This window comes from Phascolarctos cinereus, unplaced genomic scaffold, assembly GCF_003287225.1.
Source record: "Phascolarctos cinereus isolate Bilbo 61053 unplaced genomic scaffold, phaCin_HiC Scaffold_7;HRSCAF=346, whole genome shotgun sequence".
In the NCBI taxonomy this organism is placed as follows: Eukaryota; Metazoa; Chordata; class Mammalia; order Diprotodontia; family Phascolarctidae; genus Phascolarctos; species Phascolarctos cinereus.
The window spans coordinates 40,519,210-40,537,049 of NW_027556180.1; the positions used below are offsets into that span (position 1 = coordinate 40,519,210).

The following is a 17,840-nucleotide window of genomic DNA, read 5'->3' on the forward strand; positions in this document are numbered from 1 at the left end:
TTTATTTTATAGTTTTCTAATTATTAGTGATATGGAGCATTTCAGCATATGGCTGTTAGATTTCTTAAAGGCCTATTTTTCAAACATCAATATTCTCATGTGATTTTATGGCTGTGATTGATAGAACACTGAAGTCTCTGAAGAATTTAAGTTGAAAATCACTAAAAAGGTAAATGAGAGATATATGGCTGTTCATGACTGGGCAGTAACACATTGAAAACAAGGAGCCTGGATTTTTTTCTACATTCTTAATGCAGCAAAGATTTAGTTATATAATTCTTCAAATGTTATTGGCATGTTTAGACTCTCCCTTTCCATCTCCTACAACTCCAAGTATGAAATGCAAAAAGAAGGCACTTCCGATTTACAAATAAGCACAAAATCAAGATGAAGAATTCAACAACTTTATGTACATATATACATTTTTTGTTGTTATTCAGTCATTTTCAGTCATGTCTGACTCTTCGTGACCCCACTTGGGATTTTCTTGGCAGAGATACTGGAGTGGTTTGCGATTTCTTTCTCCAGATCCTTTTACAAATGAGGAAATGGAGGCAAAGAGAGTTAAGTTACTTGCCCACGTTCACACAGCTAGGAAGTGTGTGAGGTCAGACTTGAACTCAGGAAGATGAGTTTTCCTGACTCCAGGCTTGGTGCTCTATTCATTTCATTACCTGTTCAAGATGCTTCACAGAATATTTCTGCTGACAATCATGTTTCAATTTGTAATATAACAATCTAGATCAGAGGCCAGGCCATCTAGTCTGTCTCTCCCAATTCCTTCATTTTACAGATGAGGAAAATGAGGCCCAAACAAGGGTGGAGATAAGATTATAGGATCATAGATAAAAAACTGGAAAGGAACTCAGAATCTGTTTAATCCAACATTACAGAGAAGGAAACTGAGGTCCATATAAGGGAAGGGTCGTGCTTAAGGCCATATAGGTGTTGAGATAGGTTTAGGGATGCTGGGACCCCAATTTCACAACACTTGGGTCCTGTCCAAATGAATTCGACCCAAGCCTTCTTTCAGCCAATGACAAGGTTTATTAAAGATCCGCCATATTGGCTGGACTCTTAAGGAATCAACATTTGTGAGCTATTAGCTAGATTATAAGAATCTGAGCACCTTAATGGAAACAAGATGGACCTTATATACAGAAAGACTGTGGGAGTGGTCTAGGGAGGATCTTGATGGGGGTCGACAGTAGGCTGGGGTGACTGGAGGAGGGGTCTAGGGAGCATCCTGATGGGAGTGAATGGGGTCTAGCTACATAGGGTCAAAGGTGGGAAGTAGCCAGGGGCCTTCAGGAGGTAATAGACAATAGAGAGCTAGGCTCAATTAAGGGTAACAAAGAATTGGAAGATTGGGCATAGGTGATAATAAAAGGCCAGTTGATAAGATTATGGCCTCTGGTGAACACCAAAGATTAGGCCATGTGGGAAAGTCCAGGACTTTTCCATTTTGGGGTCCAGATCCCATCCCCATCATAGGTATTAAATAGTAGGTCTAGGATGTGAACTCTAAATCTTCTAGCACACTTAAAATATCTTGATTTTAAGAAAGTTAAATTGTTTGGTTCAAGTTAAGTAAAAAGTAGGGCAGGATACAATTGATTCTGATTATATGGCACCTATAATCATCACAGGAATTAGGAAAGGGAGAAATCAGTACAGGTTTGCAGATATATAAGGTAGCTTAAGCTATTCGTGTCCCTGATGACTGTCTCTCTGGTGCTTACAGCAGAGACCTTGGTTCATAATTATGCAGAGTACTTAGAAACACTTAAAAGAGAGAAAATGTTGAGTTCATTAGCCTGTTCCTCTGAACAGCATGTTTGATCTGGCCTAAGTGCCCTAAACTAATTGTTCTCACTCATTACCATAATGTCTTTATGTATTACCATGAGGATTGTATTGTTGTTTGTATAGAATTATGGAGAGCTGTGTGGACATTTTAGGGCTTGGGCATTTTAATAAAGAATGTTTTGATATTGACCTTTTTTTCCTTCCATTTATGCATGATGGTGTGATTTGGTCTCATTTTCTCCTTTCCTCCCCTCTTAAATTTCAGATCGATTGATGAACCATTATATGGAACGTAAGTATCTCATTATTTTCCCTTCTTAGTGCTAAGATATTTTGGCTATTGAGTCTTTATTTCCCTGAATTAGTTGTTAGTGGAACGTCTCAGTACACATGCAAATGGAGCTTTTCTCTTTCAGGGAAATTTGCATTGCTGCCTCAGTTGTACGTGGGGGGATTTGCAAATTGCCAGTCAGCTGTGTCTTAGTAGTAAGCTCCTTGGGGGCAACATTATTTCACATTTTGTCTTTGTATCCCTGTGTCCAGCTCAGGGCCTGACACAAAGCAGGTGCTTGATAATGCTCGTTGAATTGAATTGAACACCTAACAGAGCTTTGAATAATAGAGTAACTATTCTAGTTTCATCTTTTTCGAGACCCCTGGCTCTATTGTCTCTTCAATGTGGTTACTCGCCCTGGGGTATGCTGGAGTCAGCTCACACTGGCTTCTGAGGACCAATTTCCATGAACATTTGCACTTCAGAAATCAGCAAATGCTACAAATCCAGGGCTTGTTTTATTGTTTTGTTGACTGGCTAGAGCAGACTTATGAAAGTGCTGGAAAAAATGCAGATTGAAGGTGAAAGGGTATCCCATGCACATATTTTTGAGAGCTGATGGTTGAACATTTACCAGCACAACCCTAGTTACTCCTTCCTGAGGTATAGATTATAACCTGTCTATGCCTGCCTATAAGCATTTATTAAGTGTCTACTATGGGCCAGGTACAGCTAAACCCTGATGATACAAAGAAAGAGCAAAAATAGTCCCTGTTCTCAAGAAGTTTACATCTGAATATTCATCCTGTGTGTCTTATCTATGGCTTGCCCATAAATTCTCTACATGTTACATTTTCTATGTTAACAACAAAATTTTTAAAAATCCACGAATATTCATTAAACATTGACTTTATATAGAGAGCAGTATGCAGATTGAGATACAGAGTTTAGATGACATACAGGCCCTGCCCTCATTGTGTTTGTAGTTTAATATTGGAGTACAGAGTCTAGTACTTGATAGAATTGTTACTTTTCTATCCATAGGACAGCAGACCTTTTTGGGGTTAAATCTAATTACTGTTGAACAAGGCATATCTCCAGTTACAAAATCCCTTCTTGGTTGAGGGAAAAGTCCATATTCCATAGTTCTAAGAAAGAGAGTTTCTGCTGAGTCAGTCTCTTTGGCACAATAAAAATTCTGGGTCCTTCTCCCCCCAACTTGTTATAACTTATTTCCACATTTTCCTTCCCCTCCTCCTAGTCATTTTAACTGCTATGCATTTGCTGTTTCTCTGCCCCTGGCATGACACCTGCAAAATTGTGGAAGTCATAGTGGTTGCCTACTTAATGTAAAATGTTGTGTGATTTCTAAATGAAAGGTTTCTACCAATTCTAAATCTCTTTCTTCCCTTACCCTTCATGAGCAGGCCAATTTCCTCTAATAGCCTGCACATAAGTAAGTTAAACAGTCCTGGAGTTCCTGGCCATGGAAGGCCTCATGTGTTCTCTGAGCAGCTCAACTCACCAGTTAAGGGGAAACTTAGATTCTGGGATTTGAGGCCTGATTTATTAAGGATTGGGATAGGGGCTGAGCTTGTGAGTTCATTGGGGTATGGTTTTCCCTGTGAGGAACTCAGACCAATGGGGGTCTACCCTTTCTCTATTTCTAGGCTTAGAGTTTCCTAGAGGTTGAGTGCCTGGAGTTACATAGCCAGTAGGTATCAGAGGTGGCACTTGAACCCAAAACTTCTTGGCTTCAAGACGAGCTCTCTCTCTCCATAAAGCCTGCAACATCTATATTTTTGCCTGATTCATTAATATTTTGAAATATATCGATTCCATTTTTAATGTTTGTTAATCTATTCCACTTTTTTGGTCCCTTCCTTGTATGAGCTAATACTCTTGAGTATTCTAAAAAAGAAATGCTTTAATTAGTCAAAGCATTTATGGTTAATTAAGAAGAAGAGCTGTTATTCACACAGGATTAAGGACTGTTTTTTCCTCCCCCTACAAAGCCGCCCTGTGGCGTATAATTGTATGAACTATTTTCATTGCTGATTTAAAGGTCTGGGTGTTTACCACTGCCATCAGTTGAACATATGGACTGCATAAGAAATTGGCCACGCAGGACTAAATCATTGTGCTGTTTATTTCAGCTCCTTTCTTCTCTTCCCCCTCCCTGGCTTGAGATTTTAGAATTTAAAATGCTCAGAGAAACAGCGTACCTAGAAGTTTGTGTTGTTCTTGTGTCTGACTCTTTGTGACCCTGTGGACCATAGCATGCTAGTGCTGCCCATGGGATTTTCTTGGCCAAGATACTGGGGCGGTTTGCCATTTCCTTCTCCAGTGGATTAAGGCAAACAGAGGTTAAGTGACTTGCCCAGGGTCACACAGCTAGTAAGTGTCTGAGGTTGGGTTTGAACTCAGGTCTTCCTGACTCTAGGCCTAGCATTCTATCCACTGAGCCAAGTAGCTGCCCAGACTGGGAGTATTTTGATCTTAATATTTTGCCAGAAAGACAGTGTGACATAATGAATAATAGGTCATCTTCAAGTCAGGATGACCTAAGTCCAAGTCATACTTTTGACACTCGCTGTGTGAGCATGGGCAAATCTTACTCAACCAGCCTCAGTTTCCTCATCTCTAAAATGAACAGAATGGGACTAGAAGGCTTTTGAGGTCTCTTCTGGTTTTAAAACCATGAGAATTAACCTTATCCTTCTTTGTCAAAATGGAAGAAGCTTTATAGATGATTTCTGAGAGGACCAGTGATTTCATCACTATCAATGCAGACAGGCGCCTTCCCTGCACATTATAGCATCAGAGAGCTACCTTAAACGCCGAGAGGTTAAGTGATTTGTCTAGGGTCACACAGCCCAGTGCCTGTCAGGGGCACGACTCAAACTCAGGCTTTCATGACTCCAAGGTCATCTCTTTATCTACTAACCACACTGCCATGATGAAGATCAAAAACTTCATTTTTAAACAAGCCCCATTTTATAGACAAGGGAGCAAAGGCTCTTAATGTTTCCTTGTTTGGAAGGGATTATTGTTTTGTGCTCAAGAGGAGGCTTTGCAGTGGATAGAATGAAAGTCTTGGAGTCAGGAAGACAACCCAAGTCTGCATCTGGCCTCACACACTCATTAGCTATGTGTGACCCTGGGCAAGTCATGTAACATCTCTGAGCCTCAGTTTCTTTAGCTGTAAGTGTATAAGGAGAGCACCTATCTCATATGGTTGTTGTAAGGGATCTAATGAGTTTAAAATATGAACTCCCTAAGATTAGGGGTTATTTCATTTTTTTTTTGTATTTGTATTACTGTTGCCTCGTATGATGCCTGGAATATAGTAGGTGCCTAATAAATTCATGTTGATTGACTAATGTGAAGTGTTCCATAAATATGAGCAATTTTTGTTGTTATTTGAAAAATTTCCACAATTCCCCATTTCATACCAGATGTACAGGTGAGGCCTAAAGAGCTATAGCGAATGGGCAGATTTTAAAAATTGTCTTTGGGTGTATGTGGTTAGGGAGCAGAAGGTGATGAGGTGGAGAAGAGATGCAAAGGGGAGTGAGAAATGGGAAAAATTCACTCTTCATGCTGGAATAGCATGTTTTGTTTTGCAGCACCAGACATTGATGAGTCGTCTGTGATGCAGTTGGCAGAGATGGGCTTCCCTCTGGAGGCATGTCGGAAAGCTGTGTACTATACTGGAAACATGGGACCCGAGGTGGCCTTCAACTGGATCATTGGCCACATGGAAGAGCCTGGTAGGTAATTTTAAAATCATGAATAATAACACTGAAGCCAATTATTGTGAAGTCTATTGCAAATATAAAGTCATTTTCTCAAAGCAGGAGTGGTTTTCAACTGTGGCTTATGCCACTTCTTTTCCCTAGATTCTGTTAAGGTTTATTAAAAAATATCCTTACAGTTTGATAGAGGTAAGCTTAGCCTAGGTAGTCAAAAAGAACAATGTGTTCTTTGTTTTACCTTTGATTCCTAATGTCCCTCAAAGGAGGAGGCTTGAATATGCTCTTCTACCATAGATTTTGCCGAACCACTATCCCTCCCTGGTTTTGGAGGAAGTGCTACTATGGGGGCCACTGCTTTTGGTGCTATCGGATTGGATAACCAGCCTCCAGAAGAAATTGTAGCCATTATCACCTCCATGGGCTTCCAGAGGAATCAGGCCATTCAGGCACTAAAGGCCTCGGTGAGTAGATGCACAGTTCTCTTCCTTTAGGACGCCTTGTTGGTCTTTCAGCAGCATTTGAGAGTTTTAAGGAACCCAAGAATAATATTCAATAATTCCTAGTTTTCTATTGGAACTCCTTTTCTCTTTTTCTGTATTCTTCAGTTCAGAAATTCCAGAAGGAAATCTCATGCTCATGAACCTCTCAGTGTTATAAATGTGGAGAATGGAGCCAGGGAGATGAAAGGAATCCAAATTCTCTCCCAGTCAGTTGGCATTTATCAGGCATCTTTTATCTGCAAAGCACTGTACTTGACGCTGAGGGTACAGAGACAAAATAGCAAAGTCTTTGTCCTCAAGGAGCTTCCATTTGCCTTCCTCTTGTGTGATACTGGACAGAGTGATTACTCATTTCTGATATTTTCTGGAAATAGGACAATTTAAGTAAATATTGAATTTGGAACATCTAACATTTTAGATTAATTTCCCACTAAACAAATACTTATTAATCTTCTGTTTGTTAAGGGAATAGAATAAAAATCCTCTTTTCTATCATCTCCCAGTAGCTTCATCTTTTTTTTTTTTTTTGTTAAGGCAATCAGGGTTAAGTGACTTGCCCAAGGTCACACAGCTAGTAAGTGTCAAGTGTCTGAGGTTGGATTTGAACTCAGGTACTCCTTACTCCAAGGCTAAAGCTTTATCCGCTGCATCACCTAGCTGCACACTCCCCCTCCCCCACCCCGGTAGCTTCATCTTAAGAAACTATGTCAGAAGAATTTTACGCAGTTCATTTAAGGTTCCAGTCTTTATTCCTTATGACAACTGAGTGTGAAGGAAATCTGCATTCCCAGGAATTCCACATTCCTATCTTAAAACATTTTAAGGGATGTTCCATGAAAGAGGGCATAGACTGGATTAAGTGCATAGGAGAACTTGGAGTGGCCCTGTGAGATTCCTAGCCAGGAGCACTGGGTGGAATGTCACAAAAAGGCGAATTTGAGCTTTGTGAGCAGGGAAAACTTTCCAACAGTTGGAAGTGTCGTTGAGTTTTTTAGAGCAGGGATTCCTTTTTGGGTATGGGTTCGACCACAAGGCTGCCGAGGTCCCCTTTAGCTCTGAAGTTCTATGATGCCTGGTGACTCAGTGCCACACACACATTCCGCTTTTTGGTATATATCTTCTATCCCTAAACTGTGATCCTGTGATCCTCGGCTTGTCCAGTTGGCTGCCCAGCTCTGCTGCAAAGTTCAGGGTGGATCTTAGCAGTTGAAGTTCACTCTTTCCTTCCTTAGTAGTAGGAGTGGGAGGAGGAGGAGGAGGAGGAGGAGGAAGAGAAGGAGGAGGAGTTATAGCACTAGTCATTGTAGTAGTTGTTGCAGTAGTGGTAGTACTGGTTGTAATAGTAATACTAGTTGTTATGGTAGTAGTTAGTTGAAATTGTAATAATTGTAATAGTAGTTGTAGTGCTAGTTGTAGTTGTAGTAGTAGTACTACTACTCATAGTGGTTGTAGTAGTAGTAGTAGTTGTACTGAATACTAGTAATTGTAGTTTAGTAGTAGTAGTAGTAGTAGTAGTTATGGTAATAGTAAACTGCAGTAATAGTTATAATAATATAAAATAGCAGTGCGTATTTATATAACATGTTAAGATTCTTGAGATTCTTCACTTACAATAGCACTATGAGGTGGGTAGGAGAGGCAACTATTATCTTTATTTTCACATGAAAAAACTGAGGAAGTGCAGTGACTTACCTATAACCACATAGTCATGTGTTAGAGTGAGTACTAAAAGCAAGTGTTTAACCTAGGTTTTCTGACTCAGAGGCTGATTTAGTTTTTTTTTTCCTGACCTGGCTTCTCCTTTACTTGACCTTCCCAGAGCTGACCATCGATCCCCCAGCAACCCCCCCAACTCCCCCAATATACCCTATCTACAGAGCTAGGTGTCTTAATGGACCTAGAGTCAGAAAGACTTGAGTTCAAATTCAGCCTCCGATACTTACTATCTGTGTGACCTTGGGCAAGTCACTTTTCCTCTGTTTGTTTCAGCTTCCTCAACTGTAAAATGGAGAAAATGACAGAATTTATCGCCTAGGAGTTTTGTGAAGATCGAATAAGATAATATTTGAAAAGCACTTAGCATAGTGCCTGGCACTTAGTAGGTGCTCTATAAGTGCTAGCTCTTGTTATCATTACGGTTATTATTCCTGGATTCAAAAAGACCTGAGCTCAAATCCCACCTCAGACAGTTAATAGCTGTGTGATCCTGGGCAAGTCATTTAACCATGGTCTGCCTCAGTTTCCTCAACTATAAAATAGGGATAACAACACCAGCTATTTCCCAGGGTTGCGATGAGGATAAAATGAGAGAATACTTGCACATTGTCTGCACTTAATATAATGCTTGTTTACTTCCCTCCCTCCCTCCTGTGGTTCCCTTTATATCTAAGAACAAATATAAACTCATCTGGTTGGCATTTAGAGTTCTTCATGGTCTGGAATGAAATCCACCTTTTTAGGCTTATTATGCAGCATTTACCTTCATGTACGGTATATTCTTGTTAAACAGACCTTCTTGCTGTTTTCCATTTATGACCTTCCATGTTCCCTATTGGTGCCTTTTCACTGACTGTCTCCCATGCCTGAAATTATCTCCCTCCTCACCTATATCACTTTAAGTTCCTTCAAGACTCAGCTGAAGTGTCCCTTCTACATGAAGCCTTTCCTGATCCTTCCTGGTTGCTTGTGACCTCTCCTCTCCTCTTCTTACCCTCCTCAAACACCTTGTATTTATTTTGTTTGTATCTAGAGATGTGTATGTTGTTACGCCTGATAGAATGTAAGCTCCTTGAGGGCAAGGACTATTTAATTTTTGTCTTTATAGGTCCAGTTCCTGCCACATAGTAGGTGTTTAATAAATGCTTTGCTTTTTGCTTTCTTGGTGCCCATTAAAGCTTTGGATTGTGGAATTTCCTGGGTGATGATAAATGTATGGTATGGGAGATTGAAAGGAAGTGAAGTCATCACTTCAGGAAGAAGCAATCTGCTTAGTTACTCAAGGGTAAATGATGAGTGATGGAGGCAGAGATACCTGTCTCTAGCTCCCCTCCCTTCCTTCTAGCACTTAGAGGAGGCTCTTAAAATGCATAGATAAGACTTACCATCTGTTTCAGTTCAGAGCTTCATGGGGATTTTCCAGGTGTATTGATGATTATTGGTCTAATTTTTACAAAGGGATGCATTTAGGTTAATGCTGCTGTCCTGTGGGGCATTCAGTTATCCGTTGTCAGTATTAGCATATACAGTGATGAACCAAGAATGGTGTGGTCATTGCAATGCTGACATGGTGCTGGGACTCATTTAGCAGGGAATCTAATTATATAGCTTTTGCTCAGGAGACTCACAGAGTGCCTCTTGAACATGCATTTCATCCATAGAATTCAAGTTGTTGCTTGAAAGCACTTAATGCTGATGACCCTTTCACCCTCTCTGTCAGTCATCTTGTCTTTAAAGGTCATGCCTGAAGGTTCAAAGGAGTGGCAGACATTATAGCAATATTTCTGTATCTTTCAATAGAACAACAATTTGGAACGGGCCCTGGATTGGATCTTCAGCCACCCTGAACTGGAAGAGGATAACGAGTTCATCGCCCACATGATGGAGATGGAGAATAATGCCAATGCTAACATTATTTCAGAGTCCAAGCCAGATGGTCCTAGAGTGAGAGACGGATCAGGAAGTAAGTTGTCTTCTCAGACATGACGAAAACTGGAAGAGGATAACTAGCATATTGGATGACAGAGTCGAGACCCCAAAAGATCTAGACAGGCTAGAATGTCAGGCTGATTCTAATAAGATGACATTTAAAGGGATAAATATAAAGTTTTACACTTGGGCTCAAGAAATCAACTTCCTAAGTATGAGATTTGAGAGGTATGGTTAGACCTCAATTTTTCTGAAGAAGACCTGAGGGATTTAGTGGACTGCAAGCTTAACAGGAAGCAGATGTAGGAAAAGGTAACCAAAAAAACTAATGTGACCCTGGACATTAGGAAGGACATTCCTAAACTGGAAGGGTCTCAGAAAAGGACCTTCCCTCCTTCCTTCTTTTCTTCCCTCCTTTTCTTTTTTTCCCCCCTCTCTTTCTTCCTTTTTCCTTCCTTTTTCCTTCTTCTTTCCTTCCCTTCCCTCTCTCCTTTCATCCCCACCTTCCTTTCTCTCCCTTCTTCCCTCTTTCCCTGCCCCCCTTCTTCCCTCCCTTCTTTTCTTCCTTCTTTTCCTCTCCCTTCCTCCCTTCCTCCTTTCTTCCTTCCCTCCCTTCCTTCTTCCTCATGTCCTTCCTTTTTTACCTTCCTTCCCTCCTTCCTTCTTTTCTTTCGTCCTTCTTCCCTCCTCCTTTTTTCATTCCTTCCTTTCTCCCTCCCTATTTCCCTTTCTCCTTCTTCCCTTCCTCCCTCCTTCCCATTAGGTTAGGGTGGGTCCTGAAACTGCCTTCAAATAATTTAGAACTGTCATGTGGAAGAGGCATTATGCTTGTTCTGCTTGTCTCCAGAAGGTAAAACCAGGAGCAAACAGGTGATGTTGCAAAGAAGCAAATTGAGTCTTGTCAGGAACAGCTTCCATAACTTCAGCTCCTCTCTGATGGACCGGGGCTGCCTCAGGAAGAACTCCCTGACTATACTGGCTTTGGGACCATGGACAATTCACTTACCTTTTCCATGCCCTAAATATCTTTTTAATGTACAATGTATAGTGTATTGGGTTACATTTTCTGTTCTGGCATGTAGATAAATATGTGCTTTGATATCAATATACACGGAACAATCATATGCATAATATAAATGGAAAGTAATGGAATCCAAGGTGGTTACATACAGTTAGGGAGGGACAACACTAGGAATTGGGGGAGAATCAGGAAAGGCTTTGTATAGAAAGTGATGTTTGAGTTGTGACTTGAGAGAAGTGAGAGATTCTTTGAGGCTGAATTGAGGAGGAAGTATATTCCACTGGAAAATATGGAGATGAGAGATGGAGTGTCATGTGTGAGAAACAGAGGAAAAAACCAGTTTGGCTGGATCAGAGATTGGAGGAAGGGGAATGACACATATGGAGAATGGAAAGATAGGGTATGGCTCATTAACTTTAAAAATCAAATAGGAGTTTAACTTTGATCCTGGAAGCAATTGGGAGCTACTAGGGATTATTAGGTAGGGGATTGACATAGTCATATCTTTGTCAGCTGTGTGGAGGATGGACTGGAATGGACAGAGACTTGAAGGTGGAAGACCAATTACAAGGCCATTGAAATATTAAATAAGAGATGATGAGGGTCTAAGTTCAATTGTTAACCATGTGAGGAGAGAGAAGAGTTTATCTATGTGAGAGACATTATAGACATAGAAATGACAAGGTTTTACAACTGAGTGTGTATAGGTGTGATGAGGGGGAGGGAAAAGCTGAAGATAATGCTGAGATTATAAACCTCAGGAGATTGGAAGGATAATGGTACATTGTGATGTAGGAATCTTACTTGAGCCAATGTGAATTTTTGATGTGGAGCTAGAAGAAGCCAGGAAATTTGTCTTAAAAGATTTTCATTGATATCTATTTTAACATTGACTAAAATTTCTTTTGTGTGACTCCCCCTCCCCTTCCCAGAGAGCCATTCTATATAACAAAGAGGAAATCTCTGTCTTCATATGAAATATGCCTTTTTTCTCTGATTGACATAGTTTTCATTCAGTAGTTAGGCAGGGCTGGGACATATTCCTACTGAATTTTATATTCACTTCAGGGCTTTTGTGTTACTCACTGCAAATCATTGGTCCTCTTGCCCTGCTGAAAACCTTAATGGTCAAAGGCTTTCCTAATCCATTTTGCTGGATTTATTACATATACTATGGCCCATCAGCCCATTGCTTAATCAATTTTTCTCTAATGGATTTCCCTTTAGAGATTGGGCCTTCTTGAACAGGGACTTAAACTCTTCAAACCACAAGATGGAGCTGGTGTAAAGCAGAAAGAAGACTGGAGGCAGGTAGAATGCTCTTATAAGTGTACCCAGTAGGCTGCTAAAGTGCTTTATTTCTTCTGAGGATGGTAGATGGCACCAACAAGTCTCCTTCAGGTTTTTACTAGTTGACTTAGGTCAAATCCCACCTTCTGCAAGAGGTCTTACCTAGTTCTCCCCACTGCCAGTGTCTTTCCTCTGAGATCACTTTCCACTTACACTATAAATAACTTGTATATACCTAGTTGTGTCCATGTTGTCTTTGTATGCTCTTTGGTGGAAGGGACTGTGTTTCTTGCCTTTCTTTGTGTCCCCAGTGCTTAGCACAGTGCCTGACATACAGTAAGCATTAATGAATGCTTATTGATGGCAATGATTACTTTCTTTGTGACTTACTAGGCTTATAGCTGGCTGTAGATGGAAAGTGCTGTGGTGTAAAAAAAGCGGTAGATTTAGATTCAGATGGATCTGGGTTCAGGATCTGGTGATATCACTTCTTAGCTGAGTGATTCCAGGCAAGGCACTTAACTTCAGCTTTACTTATCTATAAAATGGAATAATAATACTTGCTTTGCCTATAGTTGTTATAAAGACTAAGCAAAATAATGTACGTAAAGAGCTTTGTAGCATTAAAATGTTGTAGGTGTCCTACTGTGTATCTCATGTGCTCTACTGAATTGAGAGTTGAGCACTTCAAAAAGTTTCACTAATCCTTTAAATCCCCATGGTCTTTGTGTTGGAAGGCACTCTGGGTCAAATCTCATGAAAATGAACACTGCAGGACGTCCACAGCTTTCCATTTCCATTCCATTGCAGAGCATTTAGTAAGTGGGTAGGATGTGCCAAGCACTGTGCTAAAGACATACAAAACAAAAGCAAAGACAGTTGTTGCCCTTGAACTTACATTCTAATAGGAAGAGAATGGGGGGGCCAGTGGTTAGATAAGAGAATTTTGGTCCAGAACATTATAGGTATATCATCCGGAGTGGAGTCATTAGGGAATTGAATTAACATACCCTTTCCAGGAGCAGTGGCAGAGATGATTCCATTGTGTGTGTGTGTGTGTGTGTGTGTGTGTGTGTGTGTGTGTGTGTGTAGGGAGGACTGAACTGGTGAGAAGTTGGCCAGGGATTAGGGAATGAAGCAAAGCATAGCTTGGTGTGGCCTGAAAGAGTGGTTTGGTGGAAGCAATCACTAATCAGAATAATGAGAGCATTCTAGGAAGACTCAAAGAAAACACCAAGGTTACAAACCTTGGAGGCAGATAGACTGATCTATTGTGGTTAGAGGCCTTTCAGCACCATGGCCAGCATTCAGAGCAGGGCTTAGTGGGGTGTGATTTGGTCCTGAGGCAATGGGTGTTACCAAGTCACTCTCTGCAGAGCAGAAATGTTGGGAGGTGGGTGAGGGGTCACAGTTACTGGGTATATTAAAGAGGAGGAAGAGGTGTTCCAGTCCTGCATGTTTAATTAGGTTAGTCCATTTTGATGTCCTTTATCCAGGTAAAGCTCTGGGACAGGTACCAGTGCATTATTTGGGTTTCCCTAAGAAGATGATTCTTTGACATGTGTGTGCCTTTATGTCTCTTCATCAATGAAATGACTAGAAGAGAAATAACTGGATGAGAGATTATGTATTTGTGTGTCATTCCCTCAGGTATGTAGGGTCTTATGACTGGCACTTGGTAGCATTATTGCAAGGAGGTGGGAAAGGTCAATAAAGGTAGAGAAATACAATCACTTCATACCAAGACTGTGCTTGGGAGCCTAGGAATAGCACTTCTACTGGCATACGTAGAATCTAGCCCTCTTGTTGCCACAGTGGTAGTGCAACACCCGTAAGCTGAAAAGATCCTCTGAGTTGAACCAGCAATTATTCTTAAATGAGTCTTGACCACTGGCCATGGTGCTGAAGCATCTCTAATCCCCAAAGTGCTAATAGAAGTCTCATAGAAGTGACCTCAAATGCCATACTTATTCAATTTTGAATTATATATTTTTATCCTGCCTAGTAGAAAGATATCTAATATTTATATAAATTTATTAGGCAGAGAATATAATAATTCACATAAAATTTTATTAAATTTTACTTATTTAAAAGCTTTCTAGGAGAGGGGCAGCATAGACTGGGAAAGAAGGGACCATGGGACTTGGAGGGCACAGCCAGGAGCTGAGAAGGCCTCAGGAGATGAGCTGTACAAGGTGAGATGAGACTTTTTTGCAGCTCAGAGTCAGGGGGATAGGGTCCAGTACATTGCAATATACCAGAGAGAAGATTTATGAGGCAACACAATCCTTGTACTGCCTGTTGTGAATGCCATAATTATTAATCTGGTTTTAATTATGTAATTGGCAGGGCTGTGCAAGGTAAGTCAATAGAATTGCTGTAAGTCAAGGACTGCCTGAATTCCAAACAGTAGGAGACAGAGAAACTCATTCATCACTTCTAGTTTCTTTCATCAGGATCTGGCATTTTCTTTAGATGGATGGTTGCTGAGTTACTGTGATTTTTTTTTTCTTATGAGAGGTAGTTGTAACTTTTTTTTTTTTTGCTGGGGAAGATAAGGGCTGGTGAAGGATAATTGCTGCTTGCTAGCAGAACAAAGAATTGAAAAGAGCTTAGCTAGGGCATAGTTTCACAGACTGCTCTTCATGGAATATGAGTAGAATACTCTGAAAAAAGCAAGAACTCAGGAACTTTACTTAGAGAGCTTCTCATAGACAGCAAGGAAAGATGGCATTTATTTTTATGAAATTCTTCATTGGAGGGAATTCTCAGTACTAGATCAAAAAAAATTGTCAGTATGGGCTATCTGCATGATCACAAGAAAGGTCTCCTTGTGAGGACCCCTTTCTGTGATGACATTTATGATGGTGGGATTTTGTGTGTGCACCTAGAGCAAATGCCTGCCCCTTATGGCTGGAGAACACCTTTGGCTTTCAGAGATGATAGTTTCCTGTTTCTTGCTGGAGAGTGGAGGGAAAGGTAGCAGAGAAAGGTCTGCCACTTTGCACTCCTTTCAGAGGCAGCTCTTTAAGTTTCTTAGAAGCAACAGGAAAAGCGGGGAAGGGTAGAAAGTGAGGCATTCGAATCTGGCCTTTCAGGGCTTCCACCATTTGCAAAATGTGTTTCTCTGTTGCACTTACTGCAAGCTTTTTTTTTTTTTAAGAAGGCACTTGATTACTAATGCAGTTAAAATGTGATTAGGTTGTGATTAGTCAGAACCTCTTCTATGTTATTCTAGTCACATCTGTGTACTGGTTGTAGACTTTCTTAGTTAAAAGGGGAGCTTTCCAGTAAGGGAGGCGAATGCAGAATTCCTTTGCATAATGTAGGAGCCTGTTTTCAACAGATACCAGAGATGCAGCTTGCAGGGAGATTGATGGTGGTGGGGGAGGTCAGTTCTGAAATGAGGCCAGACCCTGATTCCTATTTGCAGAAAAGGGGGAGGAGGGGAAAACCTGATCATTCCATTATTATATTACTAGCATGATTCCTCCTGGCCTCTTGTGTGGGAGAAGGACATTTAAAATTCAAAACTGGGGATATGATATTTTTCAGTGTTTGGAATCAGTTTTACCAGGTCTATCCTATGAATTTATGATTGATCTTTCAATGCTGAGAAGAAGAAAAAGATGCTCTGATGGCTTTGTGATCTCTCATAGTGGGTAGTCACTGCAGTGGTTTAGATTACAATCTATCCATGTCTCTGATCCTATTCAGTTCTTGTCCATGGCCTCCCACAAATCACCTACAAGGGGTCCACCATGAATGCTGTGGCCCTTTCTCCAAATGTTTTCTCCCTGTATGGATATCAGTGGTGCACACAGGCTGTCTATGAGTTACCTCCTGCTCTTGCTATATGACTGGTACATATTTTTTTTAATGGTTGTGCATTTGATCACATCCTTAAATGACTTGTCCTAGGTAATTAATTACTCATTGATAATATGCTGCATCTTACTCAGTACATCCATTGCCTTTTGGGTGACTAATAGCTTTAATTCCTCAGAGATTGTGTTATTCTGTGACTTGTAGAATAACATTGTTGGAGGAATGTAGTCCTATATTTTATATAGTATTTATATGTAATATTCATTATATATTAAAATTATTTTATTACATAAACCAAATTATCAATATCTTTTGTTTACATTATTTATATTTCCTAACATACCCCTCTCTAATATTCCTCTCAGATTCTTCTTTTAAAACAAAGAATAGGAAAGAGTTTAGGAAAACTAACCAAGACCTCAACTAAACCAAATGCTGTGAATTCATTAGATTGTGAGCTCTTTAAGGGCAGGAACTGCCTTTTGCCTTTCTTTTTATCCCCAGTGATGAGCACAGTGCTTGGCACACAGCAGGCACTTAATAAATGCTTATTGACTAACTGACTATTTCATACTCACAGTACCCCACCTCACCAAAGAAAGAAGGGAGGTTCCCTTTCATATCTCTTCTTTGGGGTCAAACTTGTTCATTATAATTCCATAGCATCGAGTTTGATTTTTGATGTTGGTCTTTCTATTTACATTGCTGTATATATTGATAATCTGGCTTTACTTACTTCACTTTGCATCAGTTCATATAAGTCTTCTCATGCTTCTCTGTAGTTGTCATTTTCATCATATTTTTTGCAGATTCGTCTTACATTTTAAAAACATTTAACTGTTTCTGATATTCTTAAGTTTTAAGTAGATATTCAATCATTTATAATATTGGTGAAGAGGATTGTCCAAGCTTAGAGCCCAGGGTGGTAGTCTTGAGTTTCTGTACCCTAGACTTTCTGCATATGACCACAAAACAGTAATACCCTGGACAGGTCTTGAAAACATGGGCCCCCATTCTCTTAAAAACAAGTTGAAATAGTGAAGCACTTAATGGAAAGGGCATCCCTGAGAATCTAGGCTAAGTTTCTAGGAGACCTCATGTCCAAAGGCAGAGCGGTGTACTGGATGGTCTTGGAGTCAGAAAGACCTGGATTCAAATTCAGCCTCTGAAACATTCTGGTTGTGTGACTCTGGGCAAATTACTTATCTTCTCAGCATCCCAGGCAACTTTTTAAGGCTATAAGTTACAGAAAAGTGGTAGATCTGCATAAGTGTAGGGAGAAATCACTGGGAGTTCCCTACACCAGTGAAATTACAGGGCCAAAAACTCACATTAAGGTGTGAGCTCCTTAAGGGCCTCTGGAGTATTCCACATTTTTAAAGAAGAATCCTTGTGAACCCAAGCAAGTCTCTCTTTGATGGAAGTTAAAAAAAATAAAACACAAAGCAAAGTGAAAAATAACTCAATGTGAAGGAAGATGCTTTTGAACAAGGGCCAACATATAACAGCAGAACTGTGCTTCCTGACAGTCTGTTCTACCACTCCTGTTTTTTTTTTTTGATGACTTACTCCACTTATAAGTTCGAATCTCTAAAATTCTGTTTTTCCATCAGAGCTTATGATGTGTGTGTGTGTGTGTGTGTGAGAGAGAGACAGAGACAGAGATACACACACACACACACACACACACACACACACAGAGACAGAGAGAGACA

General features: G+C 40.3%; 1 protein-coding gene across 1 annotated transcript in view; it reads left to right on the plus strand.

The window, feature by feature from the left end:
* Window positions 1–17,840, plus strand: part of USP13 (ubiquitin specific peptidase 13) — a 140,434-nt gene that overhangs the window by 113,801 nt on the left and 8,793 nt on the right. Inside the window, exons 16-19 of the mRNA XM_020980773.2 lie at window positions 2,075–2,101; window positions 5,713–5,856; window positions 6,136–6,302; window positions 9,858–10,020. Of these exons, the coding sequence (XP_020836432.1) occupies window positions 2,075–2,101; window positions 5,713–5,856; window positions 6,136–6,302; window positions 9,858–10,020 (501 nt within the window). The remainder of the gene's footprint in view (window positions 1–2,074; window positions 2,102–5,712; window positions 5,857–6,135; window positions 6,303–9,857; window positions 10,021–17,840) is intronic.